The sequence below is a fragment of the Parasteatoda tepidariorum genome, chromosome 4 (genome assembly GCF_982258835.1).
Source record: "Parasteatoda tepidariorum strain Cologne lab strain chromosome 4, Ptep-v5.0, whole genome shotgun sequence".
NCBI lineage: Eukaryota > Metazoa > Arthropoda > Arachnida > Araneae > Theridiidae > Parasteatoda > Parasteatoda tepidariorum.
Window position 1 is genome coordinate 46582116 of NC_141758.1, and position 22868 is coordinate 46604983.

General features: G+C 27.3%; 2 protein-coding genes across 2 annotated transcripts in view; both read left to right on the plus strand.

Annotated features, from left to right (window-relative positions):
* The window catches only part of LOC107455047 (protein FAM200C-like), a 130117-nt gene extending 114365 nt beyond the window's left edge, over nt 1–15752 (plus strand). The window contains exon 2 of the mRNA XM_016072448.2: nt 15345–15752. Within this exon, the coding sequence (XP_015927934.2) occupies nt 15345–15752 (408 nt within the window). The remainder of the gene's footprint in view (nt 1–15344) is intronic.
* Nucleotides 1–22868, plus strand: part of LOC107455049 (inactive dipeptidyl peptidase 10) — a 452295-nt gene that overhangs the window by 75082 nt on the left and 354345 nt on the right. The gene's annotated exons all lie outside the window — the stretch shown is intronic.

Here is a 22868-nt window from a genome sequence, read left to right on the forward strand (position 1 = left end):
TTTGTTTATTTTAAACTAGATCTCAGCAGTATCCAAATATATTTATTTGTGATATGTATTTTTCACTCTTAGCTCCGATACTTATGCTCTCTGTGAATACAAATTTTGATGTCATACTGGGCATTACATATCAAAATAAGCAAATAAATATAAACAAAAACATTGATACGCAGTGTAAAATTTCTATTAAAATACTATTTATGTATTATAGTGCAAAAATAAAATTATATTTTACTCTAAACAAAATTAATATTAAAAGGTTTTAGTCATCTTTTGAAAGATCAATTGATATGAGAAAGTGAGCATGCTAAAAGTAGTATATCAATATACCTTTTTTTAAATAATCATAATTCTTCAAGGTAGTACGAGGTCTACCTTTCACAGCATTTTTCTGAATATTCTATCGAGATCAATTTTATGTTTTATTATTTTTTTATTTTTTATTATGAAGAAGAAAAAAACTTCTACAGCTAACAGCGTAAATGTAATATCGTTTAAGCAAAACATAAATCTTGAAAAACTAGTGGTTTTTTCCCAATTAAATTAAGTAATTTCAATCCATAAATAACAATACGTGTTTTGAATCAAAATTATTTTTAAAATAGTTAGAGTAAAAAATGTCGAACATTATTTAAAATTTGCAAAACAGTAAGGAGAAAAGTTAAAACTAATCAATTATATTTTTCTTGATATATTTTTTATTACTTTAATTTAATACTCATTTTATGCTGACAAAGATGCACTGACTAGTTTTGAGATGGTTGTAGAAAAAAAAGTTCTGTTTTTTGAAAAGAGAAAGTCGTGAAGAAAAAAATAGCTATTTAAATTAACTTTGACTTTTCTGTGCTACGTGATGAAAATAGTTTTATTTTATTTCTCAAAACTCAAGAATTATAAGTTGTGGAATTGAAATATACACTATTTTAAGCTCTACAAAACTACATATTGAGAATTTATCAAAACAAATTTCTTCAGAAATTTTATAAAAATTCACGTAAGGTGTAAAGTTCTTTATGCATTTAATAGTTTATTTTTTGAATATTTTTTTATACTATTTCCTTCAACAACTAATAATATTGTGAATAATTTATAAAATTTTATTTTCACTATTTATTTTAAAAAGTTATTTCAAAAATACAATTATTACATAATTCTAATGCTTTATATATACACCAATGCTTTTAACCCCTTTATATCCTCTTATTTATTACATGCAATCTTTTTCAGCGTAAATCTTTCCAAAAGATGCTTTCACTTTAAATTCCCACGAGAAATGGAATTCCAATACCCCCTCAAAGTTAAAAGAAGTTTTTTTTAATATTTTTTCTTAAAGTATTCACTTCAACGAAGATTACCGAAACTTGATTGGTATTCTGTTCTCGTCCAATCAAAAGATTCATCTTTCTGACGCTTTTGTATCATTTTTATTCAGCAATAACAGCACCTGAAAGAATTTTTGAAGCATGAAAAGGAATATTGGATGAAGAGAAAATTTAGTTTATAGTTTCGTTAAACAAGCCATTTTGAGTATATTTCAACAACTATACTTAAATATTTTTGTCAAAATAACATGATAAATTTGTTGAAGATGAAGAGAACATATAGTACTGGGGGAGGAGAAAATTTAATTAAAAGTTTCATTAAAAATTTTATTCGCAACTTTTTTTATTTTCACAACTATACTTTCTTAATATTCATTATCAAAATATCAATTTCAAAACATCATGATTAGTTTGTTGAGTCATAAATATTTGTTTTATTACTTTTCGAGTCTTTAAAATTCTCTCTTAATGCAATAACCCCATTGTTTTAAAATTTAAAAAGTTCTTTTCAATTTTTGAAGTGAGCTTAAATAAAGGCACGTGTACATACATATTTACCACAAATGTATGAGACAAATTACAATTGTAATCGCATTTACATTTTAACACAAAAGATGTATCGCTAAAATTATATTACGTACACTAAATTTATAATAATATATTTATACTTTAAAAATTAAAATTCAATTTCACTTAGTTAATTAACGTAATTTTTATTGAATGTTAACTTTAAAATCCATTCCAAACTTTTAACTTATTTCTTAGGAGTGGTTAATTTTGGGTGGTTAAGCTATTAAAAATTAAAAAAAAAATATTATGTGACTCAGTAATTTTATTTTCATTATTTGATATTAGTATTGTATGAGCATTTTAAATAAATAAATAATCACTAGAGTATAATTAAGGCATATTCAACCCTTCTGTATTGAATAATTAATTTCCTTCCGTATTAAAAATTCGTTAGAGCCACGGCCGACTTTTTAGATGCTTGGTTTTATATCAGATTTTGCTTTACTGTGTAAAAAGTATAAAACTTAAAAATTTGAAATTGCGAATATGTGTAGAAAAATGTGCAGGATGTCCAATATAATAAACTAATTTAAAAATCGATTATTGTTTCCGGAAATATTAACTAACAATGATCAAATTTTGAAGAAAAATCTGCAAGTGACTCGATTAAATTAAATGATTTATGATTCAGTTATTAGTTTGAGAATTATCAACTGTTGAACTCACAGTTAAAAAAATAGCTGTATATTTTACAGGAAAGAAACATTTTTCATAGGAAAAAAGAACAGTCAAAAGAAAAATACAGTTTTTTCTGTTTTTCACAGTTATTAACGAAATGTAAGAATGGCTTTCTCTGTATATTTTACGGTTTAAAGCTGTTTTGTTGACAAAATGGGTTTTCTCCGTTTTTCACACTAATCACAAACGCATTAAAACCGTCAGTTCAAATTCTTATTTTTGCATTACAGTTTTGCTTACTTTCCCTTAATTTAACCTTTTTTCAAATCATTTTACTATTATTTTCTATTTTTCTTCTTACTTTTCAGCAATTATTTTATGGTTTTGAGCATCATGAAAACAAAACTGCAAATCAACTTCCATATCAACTAATCAACTGCAATCAATGATACCCTGCCAAATTATGTTTCTTTTAGATATAATTCTTTAGTAAGTTGTGCGTCATTGTAGTTTTAAGTGTTCTTAATCTTAAATATGATTTCAATAAGACTTTTAAGATAGTGGCAGTTAAAGATTTTTCTTTCATAATGAAAGCTAAAGCTTTGGTTACGCAGGAGATAGTACGCACCTCCCAATGAGGAATGAGGTGTTCCTGGTTTGAGTCACAGCGTTTATTGTTCACACAAATTTTGCTCGCTACCATAATGCTGACATTGTTATTTTATCGAGGTCGTTGTTAAAAATAACTTAGTTTTTCTTAACGACTTCCCTGATTTTGCAAATTAAAAAGTTTCATAGCATAAATTTATCATTAGAAATTATTAACAAGCTAAATTATTTTTCATTTATTGTTTTCCGTTGTTTCAAACTATGTTCCCAAAGTAAAATATATTTTTCAAGTACAGTTCATTATTTTTCAATTCCAAGCACTTCTTTATTTTGTTACTATTAACATGCTTACAAAATGTTCTTAAATAAAATTATACTAATTAAACATTTTTCACAAAAATGTTAAATTTTTTTTTGAAAAATACTGAAATTTAAGGAAAAAACGAAGCTGAATGACAAACAACCACGAGGTTGGGAAGCAAAATGATTAGGGGTTAGAGCCTTCTAGGTGTTTGAAATGCTGGAAAGAATAAAATTATTATTAATATCTAAAAGAAAATATCTACTGATAAATTATATATGCATAAATATAAATTATATAAAGAAAATAATTATACAAATTATATAAAGAAAATATCTACTGATAATATTGATAAAAATATTTTGTATTTCAGCTTTTTTTGCCTATTACTGCAAAAATTGTTAAAGAAATGGTTTTATTGAATTAAAGCATCATGCGTTTCAGAAAAAAAATCTTTACAAACTCGGCATATGCATTATTGAAAATGTGAGAATATTATGGGAGAGTATAAGTGCTATTTGTGTGATCAGTGCGCTATTTCTGTGATCAGTGTTAGTTATGTTAAATATTTGCAAATTGTATGGAGGTTAAAACTAGTGTAAACAATGGTAAGCTTCCCCAAACCAAAAATGCCATAGAGCAAATTTTCATATTACCGGTGTTGTGTTTAGCATGTTAAATAGCTGAACAAGACAGAAATAACAATAAGTTTAATAATTAAGATTAGGATATAAGTTTTTCACCATTCGTAAGATTTTGCAAGTTTAATATATTTAATCAGATCATGGAATTTAAAGTGGATAAAAAATTCGATTCAATCAGAGAATAAAATGAATGAGTTGCTCTCATTGGAGTGTTATCGCTTAGTTTGGAAGTTAATTTGTTTCAACATTGAATTATCTCTTATGGAGATTATTTTATCTCTAACTCAAACATTTTGATCTGTTTCATTATTTTGTTTCTAACTTTTGAATTGTTTCTCTGACTAAAGTCACGGTTTTTTTCAGAATTGCGAATTTTTCGCATTTTTCGGAAATGTTTTCCTCTAAAAAAAGCTTCCCATTCAATATATAAGTTCTGTTTTATAAATCCTATGAATAACAGAGAAAAATGTTAAAGCCTCTTAGAAATATTTAATAACCTTGTAATGGGTCAAATAATCGGGATGATTAAAAAAAATGTATTCTACTTTAATTATTTCACGATTCTTAAGCCCGAAGAAGATGAAGAGAAAATTGAATACTTCAATAAAATGAGTAATTGACACCAAAACACAGTTAAATACACCAAACATCGTAAGGGAACGCGAATGGTTCTAGGAGGTTTCCTCTCCATATCACACGAATATTGGTTACTTTGATCAATAAGTGAAAGCGAGATTGCTCTAATGCTTGAGTCAGGAGCTGACAATATATTCTTTGTTGAATCCTGAGTTGTAAGGCTATGGAATGGAACATCGATTTTCACAAATTTGATATTGATAGCTTGTTCAACTCCAAAATAATGAAGCAAATATATTTCTCTGTGGTTATATTTTAATATTTGTGAAGTCCTAGTTTCATAATCACCCAACTCAAATCATAGCTAAAAGTATCCCTGAAACGAGTTTAATCAATTTTGAATTTAATTAAAAAAAATCAATCAATTTCAAGTGCTAATACAATGGAAATTGTGCTGCCATCTGTTTTTTAGATACCAAATTAATGTATCAAAGAGCAAAAGAATAAAACTTTATTAAGAAGATCACTATTTTTTACTAATCTGATTGAATGAGTTATGCTCTAAATATCAAACACTTGTCTTATCTATCACTTTTTCTACTACTATTTTTCAGTTTTTTAGTTCTTTTCTGGTGAAATTATTTAAATTAAAATTTTATAGTATTGAACTGCATTGGGGAACATCATTTTAAAAGTTATTTGGATTAAGTAATGTTATAAGTCGTATAAAGATTTCACTATCTTATCTGGAAATTGTAAAGTTATCATATGCTTCAAAATTGGTAAAATTCCATGACCTTAAAGAAAATGCTTACAAAAGGAAACTAAAACTAAGATAAGGTTTATTCATTGAAAGTGGGCAAGCATAATTCATTACGCTACTTTTTTTCTTCCTATTTTCGTTTTATCTCTTTCCTTTTTATACATTTATGAGTGCTTTTAAAACAAACTAAAGTTTAGTTTTAGATAAGACTGAACAACGATTTTTCTTTTCAGATTTAAATAAAGAATTTCCTTGTAAGATGTTTTCAGTTGACGTTAGGCAAAGGTCAATAAATTTTGTTGTGCAGTGTAAGCATAGATGTTTATTAAGGCAATAAAATCCCTAGCAATCTCTTAGAAGCTTTTCTTATAATTGGCAGAGAGGCTAACAAGGTAACTTGATACTGGAGAAAAGAAAGTGTTCAAGGTGGCGAATAATATATTCAGAATAATGTTTTCTAAGTAAAGAATTATAGATATTCCTTTAAAAAAATAGAAATTAGATATTTTTAGCAATTAATTAGCAAGTAACTTCAAAATAACTATTTGTCAAAGTAAATAAGCGTCGTGTATTATAATATTAAAACGTAAATAGTTGATACAATACTAAATTTAGGATTTAAAATTTAGCATCTTGATGAATATTTTTTCTAGAAACGAAAACAAAATTGTATATTTATTGGGGTCGCAAGTTGGAATTCGACCGATGATAAAATAAAAGCGCTATCTAAAACTTACCAATCACAGTACTGGAATACGTAAGCAATAAAAAATCAGACAAGTTTAATAGTGGAACATTTTCAAGCCATATCCTCATATTAAACCTGTTTAGATTTTTATTACCCTCTCCTTCCTCTACTATAATTTGTCACATCTACCTTGATTTGGTTTTTTTCTCGCTTATATTGATTTGCATCACATGATGTGCATTCTTTTTTGCTTTCATTTTTGACGAGGGTAGTAAAAATGAATGTTAAGGGTAGCTTACAGAACACCCTTTATAAAGCATGTGGTTTCTAAATGAACAAGTCTCTTGCCAAAAAATTCAGAGGTGTTGCAGTTTATGATGACTTGCGTTGAAATGCTGAACGTGATACATGTGTCTGAATTTTTTTTCTCACGAGCGTTGATGAAAACTATGTACAGAGTGTTCGGTAATCATCACCCTTAATACATATTTTTAGTTTATTTATTAGAAGTCAAGTTAAAAAAGTATGTGCGTTCGGGATTCATGAATGAATTGAGGATGATGAGTATAAAACAAAACAGTTTGCTTGCCTATTTTTAAGCGTAAAGTATCATAATTATTTTACGTCCTTTAAATTTCATCCGATAATATAAATGATTTTGATACTTTTATACCAGGTATTCCCCGAAAGTTAGTCACCCGGAGTCCTATGTCATGTTATTTTTCTTGCCTAAAAGTAATTCGCTATTTCGTTATTCAATTAGAAAGTAGTGCATTGAAGAGAAATTTCTGGCAAATTTTCTAAAACACAAAGTTTAGGCTGGCTCAGATATAAAACGTTTGGTTATTTTAATCCTTAAGAAGGATTCTAGAAAAAATATATTCAGAGCGATGATTAGAAAACACCCGGCATCTAGAGATTTAAAGATCACACTATGATTACGCTCCAAAGTTCTTCTACCGTGGAAATTTTCCATAGTTTTATAGACTGTATGAAACACATGCAAGTTAGTTCCAATCAAAATGTCGTTACTTATCGTTAAATGTTGTAATATTTGTGAATGTGTAGATTATATTAAATGTTTCAATAAGTTAAATGTTTTGAAAACACTAGTATTTCATATTAAAATTTTGCATGCACTTATCAAAAATACAAATTATTTTTTAATTGAGTTAACGGTCCCTAAATTTTCTTATAAAGATATGAATATGATAAAAAAATGAACTCTATCAATTAAAATGGTAGACTCATTAAAAGTGATATAAATAAAGTTTTTCTAGTAAACAATTGTTATAAATTGCTTTACGGTATTAAAAATATTTTTTCCAAAAGCCCATGAGAAAAAAAATATCTTCCTCTAAAATTCATTCTCTAATGTTTTAGCTTGAAATATTAATGAGAAAAAAGGGTTCTATAACTTAAGCACTGAGATGAAACAGCCGGTGGCTATGTTAGAAAGAAAAAGCGAAACTAAATATATATTTTTCGAGGGAAGATTTATTTTATATCAAAAAAGTAACAAAACAAAATGAATAAAAAAGTTTTTTTTATTTCTACCTTTTTTTAAGCTATATTATATCAAAGAAACATTTATTTCTATTTTTTTCTCATAGGAAATATTAAAGTAATTCGTAGTTGACTTTACTTCAAAATCGAATTTTAAGTTGTCACTTTTTGTAGGTATTTTAAAACATATTAGACTATAACAAAAATTTGTGACATAAAATTTAAATATTGATAATTAAAAATACTGATAATTAACAGATCAACAAATACTAAAACGAAATCGAAAAAAAACTTTCACAAATTAATTTTTAACACTAAAATCTTTTCTTATAAAGGAGATTTATCTTAGTTATTGAGTGTCATTTAGAGTTCCTTCATTATTAATCTGCAGATGATATAAAACCTATCAAAAAAGATTTATTTGATTAATTCTGGTGAAGTTTTATGTACAGAAAAAGGAGCGTGGAAAGGTTTAATTGTTGGCAGGAAGTCATTTCTATTTTTTTTTAACATTATCATAAATTTTAATGAAGCTGTCATTCAGAAATTGGGGAAAGACTATTGATTTGATTGATGTATCTCATTCTGAAAATGAACTTCTTGGAACTGATGTAAACCACTTTAATTAACTTCATAACATTTTGATATTTTCATGAACGGCCTTTTTACTAAACATGCATTTACGAAAATTGCAATTATCTTTTAAATGTTATTAGGATAATACTTAGTATGAATGATTTGTGGTAGTTTTAATTGCGTGTAAAATCATAAAATTTATGCAAATCATGTGATAAAAAATTGCTGAGCCATTAATACTCATAAGAAAACTCATAACTCATAAGACAATAGGTATAAAAAAGGTTTATTGGGGCATGTATGAGGCTTGATATTTATTATAATCTTATAATCTTTATTCAAAGAAATAAATAGTATGTGAATATATATATGCGTCGTATCGTATGTGAATAAATATTTGTGTCGTCTCTAAGACATATTGCCTTTTATACAAATAAATTCTCTTAGTCTTATCGGCCAGCAAGTCTGTAATTTATGTCTTAGTAATTTGACTTAAACAAACTATTAACTATTTCAAGTAATAAGAGAAAAAATAAAAACTTTCTCGAACATTTTTACGAACAAACAGTTTTTGAGTGTATCGAAAATATTTATACGCAACTAATCATTTCACCACAGAGAGAAAAATTTTGAAGAAAATAGTTTACTAAACTTACAATTTCCTCAAGTTTGCATAGGATTTGATGGAAAAGCCAGAAACATTTTTTTCATTGAAAGAATATAAAATTAGGTCACTGAAAACAAGATAAATACTCTATCGCACTGTGAGTTGCAAAGAGATACAGCGTTGAAAAATTAGTATGAAAGACGAATATTTAGTATGAACGACGAAAGACGAAAATCTGAATTCTAACACCAGCAAAGTGCAAATTCTTTGATGAAAATGTTCCTTAATTTAGGTGTCCATGGCCATGAGTGTTGTATAGTTCTAGAAACAAAACACTAAAAAACCACACATTTTTGATGGTTTTTGTTTATTGGCTAGATATTTTGAAAGAGAATTTATTACAAGATTTTCTTTTACGTAGTCGAACGAACGTCATCTAAAAGGGAAAATTTAGATATCTTGATTTGTTCAAAAACATGATGTCTTTCGAAAGTTAAAAATCTCCTAAGTTTCCTGGAGTTTGAACTCCAGGAAGCTTGTGAAATTTTTTAAAATAACTGTTTACTTACAAGAAAGATGACCCTATAAGATGTTACAGTTTTGTGCTTTTATTAAGTATATTTTCAACATTAATTTTGAGTAATCTATATTCATAAGTCTAATATTCAGCTCGAAAGTAATTTAAAAATACTCTCCTGAAAATGTAGCAACTAATCATATTTCATAAGCATAGCATGTTTCATGGTTGATCTGAAATGTTTAGAATGTCATTAATTTTAGATATTTGAAATACTGTACAAAAGATACACTGGATTACGTAAGCTTTTTTTTCTCACGTTAATTGAAATTATAAATTGGTAAATTTTAATCGGGCTCTATATAAAATCTAATAAAATGTAAGTTTATAAATTGATAATTTCGCTTTTATTCACAACCTTTATTACGTAACGTGAATAGCATAGTCGTTCCGAATTTTAACTAAACGTTATTCGAACGTATGTATAATGAGAAAAACAAGGCTCACATCTATATCCTTGAATATATCCCATCTAATTCTCCAACCTAATATGAAATATATTTCATTTCCATTAGTTTGAAAATGAATTGAAACCATCGACTGAGCGGTTGCAGTTATCATTATTTAGCTAAATTTTCCTGTCTTCTTCATACGTTGATAATATTTATTTAAATATTTTTTTAATAATAATTCGCGATCGCAACGAACTATAGGGGGCGTTGTTGTATGAGACGCTTACCTGCGATTTCCATATGAACCGTCATTCAGTTACTCTGGAGACGTCGTTAATGTAGCGTGTAGCATTGCAACGTTCCTTCTTTAATGTGGCTTATTAAATTTAAAAAAGAAAAATGCTTGATCTTCTTTCTTGTACAACCGAAAACAAAATGGTATCTCTTTTTATTAGAGAAGGAATATCCAAAACACATCGGAAAAATATTTGTACATTAACAGAAAAAAATATGTATATTCTTATAAGAGTTAAAACCTAATGCCCGAGAAATAGTATTACTAAATTTAATGATATAACATGAAAGGCCCATTTAAACTTTACATTCTATAGTTTTAAGAATCATATTAGTTCAAAAATTAAAATGAACAAAAAGTATACATAAGCCTCATAATTTTATGAAATTTAATTTTGTAAACAACGTTTTTTGACAACAATTTTTATCAAAAAATTTCAAGTTTCAATAAAAATCATTATTTAGAAACTAAGAAACGTAAAATAAAGAATGCTGACGAAACAAAAACAAAAAAAAAAAAAAAAACAATTCTTTTTTGTCGCCATTTTTAGTGCTACGAATATTCGTCTTTGGGATTTGCCAAAAACAAAACAAGATGCAATTTTATTTTTTCAGGAGGGAAATATTTTACCGAAAAAATGAAAATGTACCAATTCCCACAACATAAAACTTTATCTTGGCAAACGTACGTTTTGGAAATGTTATTTCATTTGGAATCTTATTCATCAGAGTTCATATGGCGATATGATTGTTTTGAATCTATGCTAAACTCTATATCGGCTCATTTTCCACCGAAATCCAATTAACTATTTTGATTTTAAATAAAGTGTTTTATTTTATGAACTGTCGCAAAAATTTTAAGTGTAGATTGGCGGCACTTAAAAACCGCTAAATCTGTAGCGGCGGTGGCGTTAATACGTCGTAAGTACCGAATTTTTATTCCATACTTTTCTGAATCATACTATTTCAAACATTGGAATATACAAGAAGTATACATAAACACATAATGTTATACCATTTAATTTTTCAAAAGTATTTTGAGAACAATTTTTATCAAAAAATTATAAACTAAAAAACGGAAAATAAAGAATTCTTAGGATAAAAAAAACGATTTTAAGAATTATTAACATTGAAATAAAAACTTTCATATTGTTTCTTTTTTTATTATTCTTATAGTTCTTAATCAGACGTAAAAAACCATTCTGTAGAGAACCATCATCAAATGGAAAAAAAATATTTACAAGCAAATTTTTTATTGTAAAAATCATTGCACTTACCTGATTTATGATTCCCGGAGAATTCCAAAATGATAAGTTCCTTGTTTGAAAACTTATTCTCAAATAATAGATACATAGCTTATACCTTCATTACTTTTAGATAACATACTACACAGCAAAATTTTATAATTGATATGAATTTGAATATGTAGCTAAAAACAGAATAGCTGAATTCTAGTTGAACTTATTCTTTCAAAATTAAAAAAAACTTACCAAGAAAACGATTTAAATTAATTAAGAATCAGCACAAATGGCACTATTTCAAGTAACTTGGATAATTTTTTATTGTTGTTTTCCGAATTATATGGATACAGAAATATATACTATTCTATAACGAAGAAGAATATGCTATAACTATTACAATTCTGTATGTTCTGAATTCATATTTATTCACTGGAATGACGAAAGCAATGTTGACTTCACTTTAATTCGTAATGAATTGAAGACAGAAGAAATGCATTTTACCTTAATACACACATCTGTAACAGTATCCGAAATCGGAAGTCATCAGTTGCAAGTTTGTTGATAATAGAAATTAAAAATTATTGAGGAATTTTTCTTCAAATGTTTGGCGTGTTCTGTTCCTGAAAGATTTACTATTATTCTGGAGATTTTTTTCAAGTTCTTCGGCCTTTTCCTTAGGGAAATTTTGTTTCTTATTTGCTGCTAAAAAATGGCGTCTGATTCAGTCAATGACTTTGATGGAACTAAATGAAAACGTGATAAATTAATGTCCGATATTTACAGGCTCCCGCTAGACGGCGTACTCGAGCATTGCGATCGCGAATTTAAAAATTATGCACTAAGAGAGCTGCATTTTTCTTTTGAATAAGTATCTCGAATCAGAAAATGTTTATAGTCTTCATATAAAATGTAGTTTAGTTTTTTATGCTTTTCTAATAATTGATTATTTTTCGATTCATGTTTTTTATTGTGTAACTTGAATATCGTGTGCAAACTGATTTTTATGAAGCGTATGCTGTGTGTATGACTAGCAAGAATCTTATAATTCACGTCCATTTCCTGGCATATATTAATCTAGTTTTTAATCTAATATGAAAAATATTTTATCGTTCTAAGTTTAAAAATAAATTTAAAGCATTGGATTTACAGTAGTTAATAACCCGACGTAAGCGAGTTATCATTTCTTCATTCTTCAAAAAAAAAAAAAAAAAAAAAAAAAGAAATTAAAAATCGTTTGCATCTTCATTTTTTCAAAAATCGTTTTATAAAAATAGTTTGCATCTTGATTCTTCAAAAATCGTTTGATTAAAATCGTTTGAATCTTCATTCTTCAAAAATCGTTTTATAAAAATCGTTTGCATGTTCATTCTTCAAAAATCGTTTTATAAAAATCGTATGCATAAATTCATGGGTTTACCTTTTTCGTTTGAACATTGATAACGAATTTAAAAGAAAGTTTATTAAGTCCGCAGATAAGTATTATATATGAGTTAAGTATTTTTATATGAGTTTATTAATTATTTATTTTTGTTTCATGATTCTTATAACTTAACTTGAATAGCTAATCCATCTTGAATTTTAATTAAACGTATTCTACAGATATGAATGACAAGAATCTTATAACTCACATTTATTTCCTCGCATATGACAGTTAAAACTCCAAACTAATATGAAATAGACTTTATCTCTCTCACTTTGAAAATAAATTAAAACCATTGGATGGGCGAACCGAAATATTCCGATTCGACCGACTTTTCATTTCTTCATTCATTGATAACTCCTCTAGGTAAATATTGCAGTGCAAAATTTAGAGCAAGATCATAAATTTTTAGATTTAATGAAAAGGGACTGTTAGGGGGGGCAATCAATTCAAGATTTAAGTAGTTGGATTTTTGGGGAATAAAATGTTGGTCACATATCTCTTGACTGGATAATGCCTTGAATTTGGATAAAGAAATTTTTTGAAGTTATGATTTTTGTTGGTTTATACGATCATGAAAATTCATTTTAATAAATGGGTGTCAGTCTTTAAGATATTACGCTACGATATGAATTGAGATTTTTTAATTGCTCTTGAACTTTGAATGTGAATGTATATTATTTAAAAAAATATTTTTTTATTAAATCAAAATTATCTAACTAAAATACATTAGACATACGCAAGTATGTATATAATAAGCACTTAATGAATGTTTTGTTGGTTTATACCAACATGAATATTCATTTTAATAAATGGGTTTCAGTCTTTGAGATATTCAAGCTACGATATGAATTGAGATTTTTTAAATGCTCTTGAACTTTGAATGTGAATGTATATTATTTAAAATTTTTTTTTTTATTAAATCGAAATTATCCAATTAAAATACATTAGACATACACAAGTATGTATATAATAAGCATTTAATGAATGTTTTGTTGGTTTAAACGATCATGTATATTCATTTTAAAAAATGGGTTTCAATCTTTATGATATTCACGCTACGATATGAATTGAGATTTTTTAATTGCTCTTGAACTTTGAATGTGAATGTATATTATTTAAAAAAATATTTTTTTATTAAATCAAAATTATCTAACTAAAATACATTAGACATACGCAAGTATGTATATAATAAGCACTTAATGAATGTTTTGTTGGTTTATACCAACATGAATATTCATTTTAATAAATGGGTTTCAGTCTTTGAGATATTCAAGCTACGATATGAATTGAGATTTTTTAAATGCTCTTGAACTTTGAATGTGAATGTATATTATTTAAAAAAATTTTTTTTATTAAATCGAAATTATCCAATTAAAATACATTAGACATACACAAGTATGTATATAATAAGCATTTAATGAATGTTTTGTTGGTTTAAACGATCATGTATATTCATTTTAAAAAATGGGTTTCAATCTTTATGATATTCACGCTACGATATGAATTGAGATTTTTTAATTGCTCTTGAACTTTGAATGTGAATGTATATTATTTAAAAAAATATTTTTTTATTAAATCAAAATTATCTAACTAAAATACATTAGACATACGCAAGTATGTATATAATAAGCACTTAATGAATGTTTTGTTGGTTTATACGATCATGTATATTCATTTTAAAAAATGGGTTTCAATCTTTATGATATTCACGCTACGATATGAATTGAGATTTTTTAATTGCTCTTGAACTTTGAATGTGAATGTATATTATTTAAAAAAATATTTTTTTATTAAATCAAAATTATCTAACTAAAATACATTGGACATACGCAAGTATGTATATAATAAGCACTTAATGAATGTTTTGTTGGTTTATACCAGTCTTTCTCAAAGTGAGCGATATAATAAGCACTTTGCCCAAGCACTCGCCCCAAGCACTCGCACTCGCCCCAAGTGGGCGATAACGCCCCCTTGGGGGCGTTTGAAACCTAGAGGGGGGCGTTTAGGGGCCCAGAAAAAATGGGGGGCTTGGATGTGGGTTAGGGGGGCGATGTATAATTTGTAATTTCATTTACTTTATATAGTATTTTAAATTTCTCTAAAATTAAAACCCATCTACTACACAATAACGAATAATTAATTTATATTTCTACCCTGTATGATGTTATAAAAACTTAAAATACTTAACATAGATTTCGCAGGATAGCCCGCACACCGTACGCAATCAAGTTGTAACAAGTTTCTGTGGATAGATAAAGGAACATGATCGATGATAGTTAAAAAATTAGAGCAATTTTACCTTAATTACATTGCACCAGAAATTATTTTAAACATTAGGAAAAAAACTACCATGCAGAGTTTTAGAATATTATACTTACGTAAACTAACATAAATTGAAGTTTTCTTTACTTTCTTTCTTGTTTTTAACATAAGGGCATTTTACAGCATTTTCCTAACATTTTATAAGAAATTACTGATGTAAGAATCATCATTATTATATAAAATGGAAATACGTATATAATTATTGCTCAAAAAATTGTGTTAGAAATTTTTTTTAACAATTATTCCATTACCGTCCAGTGTCAAATAGTATAGTAAGCCTAAAAATCTTGTGATGAAAAAGGAATTCCGTTGAAGAATATTATATCAGCTGCTACAGATGGTGCTCCAGCTATGACGGGGAGTCAAAAAGGCTTCATATCGTACTTAAAAAAGAAATTTCCTGATGTGCTTGCTGTACATTGCGTTATACATCGTCAGCATTTAGTTGCTAGACATTTAAGTGAACGACTGTTTCAACCATTGCAACATGTCATCAGAGAAGTCAATAAAATCCGAAACAACTCTTTAAATGACAGATTATTTAATCAGCTTTGTGTTGATAATGATGAAGATTTCAACGGATTGATCTTTCACACAGAAGTGCGTTGGCTATCAAAAGGAAATTGTCTGACTCGTTTTTACAATCTGTTTGACTCTGTCATAGAGTTCTTGGAAAACAAAGACAGAGAAATGAGGCGAAAACCTCATCACATCAAAGAATGATATCGCATACCTGACAGACCTTTATACATTGCTCAATGATATGAATCTCCAACTTCAAGGTGATGACTTGAACTTAATAAAAACAAAAAATGTAGTCGCTGCTTTCCTAGCCCAGCTGCTCTTACACAAAAAGAATATCGGCAGACGTGAGTTCCATAATTTTCCCAATTAATCAGTATCATGCAACAACGACGACATACTCGGCTACTGCCAACATTTGGAAAATATTCACAGTGATTTCATTGAAAATTCCAGGACATTTTGAAATTGGAAATACCAGACTGGGTGTTAGATCCTTTTTCAAATGTCAACATAGCAATATCACCCCAGTTGGAAGAAGAACTTATAGAACTGACAACGAACGAGAAAATAAAAATCGAATACAAAAATGACTACCAAACATTTTGGCTACAATAGTCTATTCCGCAGTTGTACCCTGGATTGTGGTCTATCGTTGAACGATTTTTGATAGCATTCCCATCGTCATATTTGTGTGAACGAGGATTTAGCCCTGTGACAACGCTGCTTACTAAAAAGAGAAATCATTTGCAAGTTACCAAACGCGGTGACTTACGACTGTTTTTGAGTAAAATCGAACCTGATATCAACAAACTTATTAAATATCATCAAATTCATCCATCTCATTAGATTAGTATAAAAACGAAAGCTGATTACATATTTATATTGTTTCTTTTAATTTGATTAAAATATATTATTAATATCATAAAGTTGGGTTTTATTTGCTCTCACTGGTAAAAATTTCTAGTTTAGAATGTAAGTTTAAACATCAGAACCGACTAATAAACTAAATTAATAAAAGTAATGAAATTGTGGTTTTTAAGTTTTAGGGGTGTATAAAAAATGGGGGGCGCTGAAAAATAATTGATTTTCAAAGGGGGCGGTAAAAGAAATAAGTTTGATAATCACTGGTTTATACCAACATGAATACTCATTTTAATAAATGGGTTTCAGTCTTTGAGATATTCAAGCTACGATATGAATTGAGATTTTTTAAATGCTCTTGAACTTTGAATGTGAATGTATATTATTTAAAAAATTTTTTTTGTTTTAAATCGAAATTATCCAATTAAAATACATTAGACATACACAAGTATGTATATAATAAGCATTTAATGAATGTTTTGTTGGTTTAAACGATCATGTATATTCATTTTAAAAAATGGGTTTCAATCTTTATGATATTCACGCTACGATATGAATTGAGATTTTTTAATTGCTCTTGAACTTTGAATGTGAATGTATATTATTTAAAAAAATATTTTTTTATTAAATCAAAATTATCTAACTAAAATACATTAGACATACGCAAGTATGTATATAATAAGCACTTAATGAATGTTTTGTTGGTTTATACCAACATGAATATTCATTTTAATAAATGGGTTTCAGTCTTTGAGATATTCAAGCTACGATATGAATTGAGATTTTTTAAATGCTCTTGAACTTTGAATGTGAATGTATATTATTTAAAAATTTTTTTTATTAAATCGAAATTATCCAATTAAAATACATTAGACATACACAAGTATGTATATAATAAGCATTTAATGAATGTTTTGTTGGTTTATACCATCATGAATATTTATTTTAATAAATGGGTTTCAGTCTTTAAGATATTCACGCTACGATATGAATTGAGATTTTTTAAATGCTCTTGATCTTTGAATGTGAATGTATATTATTTAAAAAAATATTTTTTTATTAAATCGAAATTATCTAAATAAAATACATTAGACATTCATAAGTATGTATATAATAAGCATTTAATGAATATTTTGTTGGTTTATACCATCATGAATATTCATTTTAATAAATGGGTTTCAGTCTTTAAGATATTCAAGCTACGATATGAATTGAGGTTCTTTAATTGCTCTTGAATTTTGAATATGCATGCATATTATTTAAAAACGAATATTTTTATTAAATTGAAATTATCTAACTAAAATACATTAGACATACACAAGTGTGTATGTACTAAGTATTTAACGAATTTTAATGTTTTTAGGTACTGTTTTAGGTTTAACTAAACTTCCATCACACAATATAGCAAAATAGAAATCTATTTTGTCACATCTAAATTTTAAAAAAATGTGGGATTCATCGTCTTTGAAAAATGTTGGTGAATTTTAGGAAGTGGTAGAAGCTTAATTATGGAAATTATATGCCTGGCATATTTAATTATAGATAATAATATATTTAATTATAGTTAAATAGAATTAGTCTCTCTTATGCTCATCAGATGCCATTGTATTTTAAGTGTAAGTTTTTATGAATAGTGAAATCTTGTTTTTAGAATTAAGTTCTGAAAGCTTCTACATCTACAGTTAGTCTACTAAGTTAAGCGTCTACATCCTGTAACACCTTTTATTTTTATACATTACGGTACCTTTCCGTTCTGACAGCCGTGAAAAACCTATTACTTTGGTGCCTATGGTAATTAGGCTCCTATTACCTCGTTACCGGTAGTACATAATAACACAATTTAAAAAGTATTACGGGCTTTAAGAAAAGTTTTATGATTGTTTTACGCCTCCCCCAAAGCAGAATTAAATTGTTTTTCTCGTGAAACATAAAGAAAAATATATTAAAATAAGAGAAATTTGATTACAATTAAAATAATTAGAACATTTAATATAAATAGATTAAAAGTGGTTTATTCTGAAAATTTACATGCAACAAACCACTGCTTTAAAAGAAATTATTTATGCTAGGTTAGAAAGGTATCTTTATATAATAGATAAATGAAGTTATTAGAACTTTTGTAATCTAAAACCATTATATCACAACTTATAATGGCCATAAATATTTTAATGCAGCTTACATTAATAGTAAATGAAAAGTTGAGCACATAAATTATATAATACTTTTTAAGTCCAGTAACCTGCATAAAAATGAACATAGATTCTTGAGCATGTCTGTTATCTAAGACATTACCATATACCTAACAGACATGTTTACTTCGTCCAACAAAATCTGGATGATAATGTTTATTTTATTCAGCACTTAATCTTTCATGAAACAAGTGAGGATATGTATATAGTTCCATGGAGACAAAACGAATCGATAAACAGATTCCTCCGGTTTTCTGAGAATCTAAAGTATTTTTCAGGAAAATTTCAGCAGTCGTATGCATTACTCAGTTACAGAGTGCACACGAGGAAACGTTTAACTGCGTTACTTGTCTCTTGACAGAGATTGATGTTCTGAGGTTAGTTAAGTACTTTTAAGGGAGGCAAATTAAAGTTCTGTTTCGAAATGTGAAGTATTGCAGTAAAATTCTCAAGCAAACTTAGGATCGATTTGAATCCAAATTGCTGAAATATTTCAGTCAGTTTATTTACACGTCACTTGTTTCATTTGATGCTAGTAGTGAACTTTATTAGTATTTAAGTTTAGAAGTTATTTCACCATATACTAATATATTAGTATACTTATTATATACTATTATATACTATTATATACTATTATATACTATTATATACTATTATATACTATTATATACTATTATATACTATTATATACTATTATATACTATTATATACTATTATATACTATTATATACTATTATATACTATTATATACTAACTTATTTCACCATGTACTTTAAAATGGTTATCATATTTGGTATTGAAATTGTTTTTAACTTAGATGTGACTATTCACTGTAATAGAATAATCGGAACAAAAAGAAAAAAATTACGTTAAAAATCAGACGATCGGTCTGTGTAGGGGTCAGGGAACTGTCCTTGCATCAGAAAGGTTTTGGGTTCGAATCCCGGGCAAGGAATGGATGTTCTTTCATTCTCTGTACTAGTTGTCCTTACTGTGGGAACAACATTGGCCCACCTAATATGGTGCCCCTGAAAGAGTGGTCAACAAATCTGCCTTTCAGATGCCTGTATGACCTAGGTCATTCTCCAGGTGGGCATTGAAAGAAAAAACGTTAAAAATCACGTGGCAAACGTCACGTGGAGTTATATGATAAGGAAGCATCAGTTTTTTATTAAAGTGTCTAAAAATTTCGATTAGAGGAATTTAGGATTGACTGAATTTAATGATATTTTTGAAAATAAACTAACAAATTGCCAGAGCTTTACGTACGGTATCCTGAATCATTTTCTTTCAATTAGAGGCCTTCGCTATATAAGAATGTTTACTTTTCAAAAAAAAAAAAAAAAAAAAAACAGCACTGTCAATAAAAATTATTAGTGCACATATACACTGTGAAAAGTTTGGGCATGTGGTTGCTACTATTTTTGGTGTTAAAGCAAATTAAGCTCATTTTTAAGTACAAAACTTTTGCGCTGCTATCGTGTGAAAAAACTATGCAAAATTGACAGAATAACAATTTATCGGAAGAATTAGTGCAAATATATTACTGAAAACCCCATTAAAATTTACACACCCACTAAATTGTATATAAAAGGATAATTTTTTGTTAAATTAAAAAAAAAAAGTGTTCGTTCACAAATTTTTTGGGAGTCTTTAACATCAAATTCTAAGAGATAGTACACTATAGCTTTTTTAGTGTAAAGGAATCAATCTCGCCTTTAATGATAGAGGCATGAAACTTGGTACATTTTAAATATGAAGACAACTCCAATTCAGTTCATAACAGTAAAGTAGAGCGTTCAAAATGAAAACATTTTTGTTCAAAGTAACTCCTAACACCCCCTCTCCTCTGTCGTAGCATGTTGACAATAATAGCACCATCTATTATTGCAATTTGTATTATTGATTGATACCGGAAATATACGATATTTGATTTTTTATATCTTGAAAAGCAATATTTTCTTAAAGTTTGTCACGATTTCTGCCGTTATGACGACATCAAGCTTATCATAAAAATATGTTTATTATAACTTAATTAAAAGAAATATTTATTTTAATTTAAATCACCTTTAATTATTCTGAAATATTTATAATTGACTTCTTTATTGTTGCATTAAGCAAATGTTTGACAGATTTTAAGCGCTTCATTTCATACAAAAAGAAAGGAAATATCTTTATGTGTCTATATTCATTTCTTAATAGCTACAGAGAAAATTTTTATCTTCATTTTTAATTAGTTTTTACTTCATCTAAAGTCAATATTAATCTTTTTACAGAGTAACATTTGAGGGATAAAATCTGAATACAATGAAGTTCTTTGGGATACGTGACAACGTCTAGTAATTTTCTAAATGGGAATTCCTTTTTTTCCAATTGAAAGAAGTAAAAATAATAATTAAAATACATTTCATTACTCCACAGTGTATAGCTTTTACGGTCATTCTATCGCTTTTTCTTTTAAAAAGATAAAAAGCAGTTTATAGCGCTTGTAATTCTTTATTTGAGCTCTTTTTTTGGTGAAGTAAATGAACGAGTCTTTAAACAAATTTGGTTGTAAAAATTAATGTTTATTTTTCAAACATTTTTTTTTCATTTTCCGCTATTACCTTTAAAATAGCTTTAATTGCCGTTAAATATTACTATCTCAAATTTATAACTCAATTAATATAATTATTTTCTAAGCAGAAGGTTACTTTAATGAGAGTTTTTTTTTCTTAAGATGAAGACAACAATTAAAATATTTGTTATTGTATCTAATGTACAGTGCACAAAAAAAAAAAAAATAAATAAATAAACGGACCACTTTGAATAACTTCAGGTTCAAGGACTCAATCTTAATGGTTCAAGAGGGTGATCTCAAATAGGCAATTAATTAGCGCAGATGGTATTTAAAGTTACGAAATCAGACAAAAAAGTACTTTCTCTTAATAAAAATACCTTCTTTTTGACGGATTCGGATTTCTAGCTCCGAAAATATAAGGGGTAGGCGCAATCTGGAAAATAAGGTTTCCATAGTTTGGTAAGGAGACTGGTCTAAAGTTTGGACATCTTAATGTTAATTTTACGAAGTGTTAATTGGACACCTTAATGTTAATTTTGAGAAGTGTTAGAGCTAATATCTCGAACTTTTTAAGTTAATTGACAAATTCTACACCCACAATTATAAAATTAGCCTAATCACAGATAATTTCATGAAAAAACTTTTAGTAATATTTATTATTTTTTATTATTCATTTTAATATTTGTTGAAAATATTTTGAATTGCAAGATAATTTTTTTTTTTTGCATAACTTTAAAGAATGTAATTTTGCATGACAAAATTTAAAATTTAAGTCAAATTGATCGAATAGTTCCCGAGAAATTGAATTTTTTAAAAAAAGTCGTGTACTTAAAACATACATGTGATAGTTATAGATCATTAGGGAGAAGCAAAATTTTTCAAAATTAGAGGGATATCAGCATTATCTCAAAATAATCAAAACCTTAACAAATCTGCAGAATTTAGAAAATGCGTCCTAATATCGAATAGTACCAAAAATATTAAATACTCAAGTCATAATTGGTATAACATGGTTATTTATAGACAATTTTATGACAAAAATTCATTCATATTAAGTAACAAAATAATTACTCTTATTTGACTATAAAACGAACATAACATTTACGAACTTAAAAACTCAAAAATATAAAGATAACGTTTTAAAAGATATAATTCATTTTTTGAAGGTAAAGGGTAGAATAATTCTGAAGAGAAAAATATGGCTTCTTTGAATAGCCTAAATATGCAAGACCATTGAGTGATCTGAACATTCAACCGCCCTCTTGACCAAATTATTTGCGCCTTTTTTTCAGATTGTAACTATCCTCGGTATTGTAAGGATCACGAATACAAATTTGTCGAAAATTTTTATTCAGAGAAAGTACGCTTTTGTATCTTATTTTTCAACTAAAAATATCGATATCCAATAAATTGAAATATTTTAGGCCATGCCTTTAAATCAGCTGATACGTGAAAATCCGATTAGAGATCAAAAGTTATTAAAGTATTATAAAATATTTATTATGCACAGTTCTAGTGGATAAATATGGTTTCATTATTTGGTAAGGAGCAAAAGTTTATATCAATGAAAATTTAAATGAGGGAAAATTTGTATGAGATCGGTGAGAATTTTAATAAGAGGAACTTAGAATGAAGTAAATGAAAATTTAAATGGCAGAAAATTTACATGAGTGAAAATTTAAATGAGTGGTAATTTAATTGAGT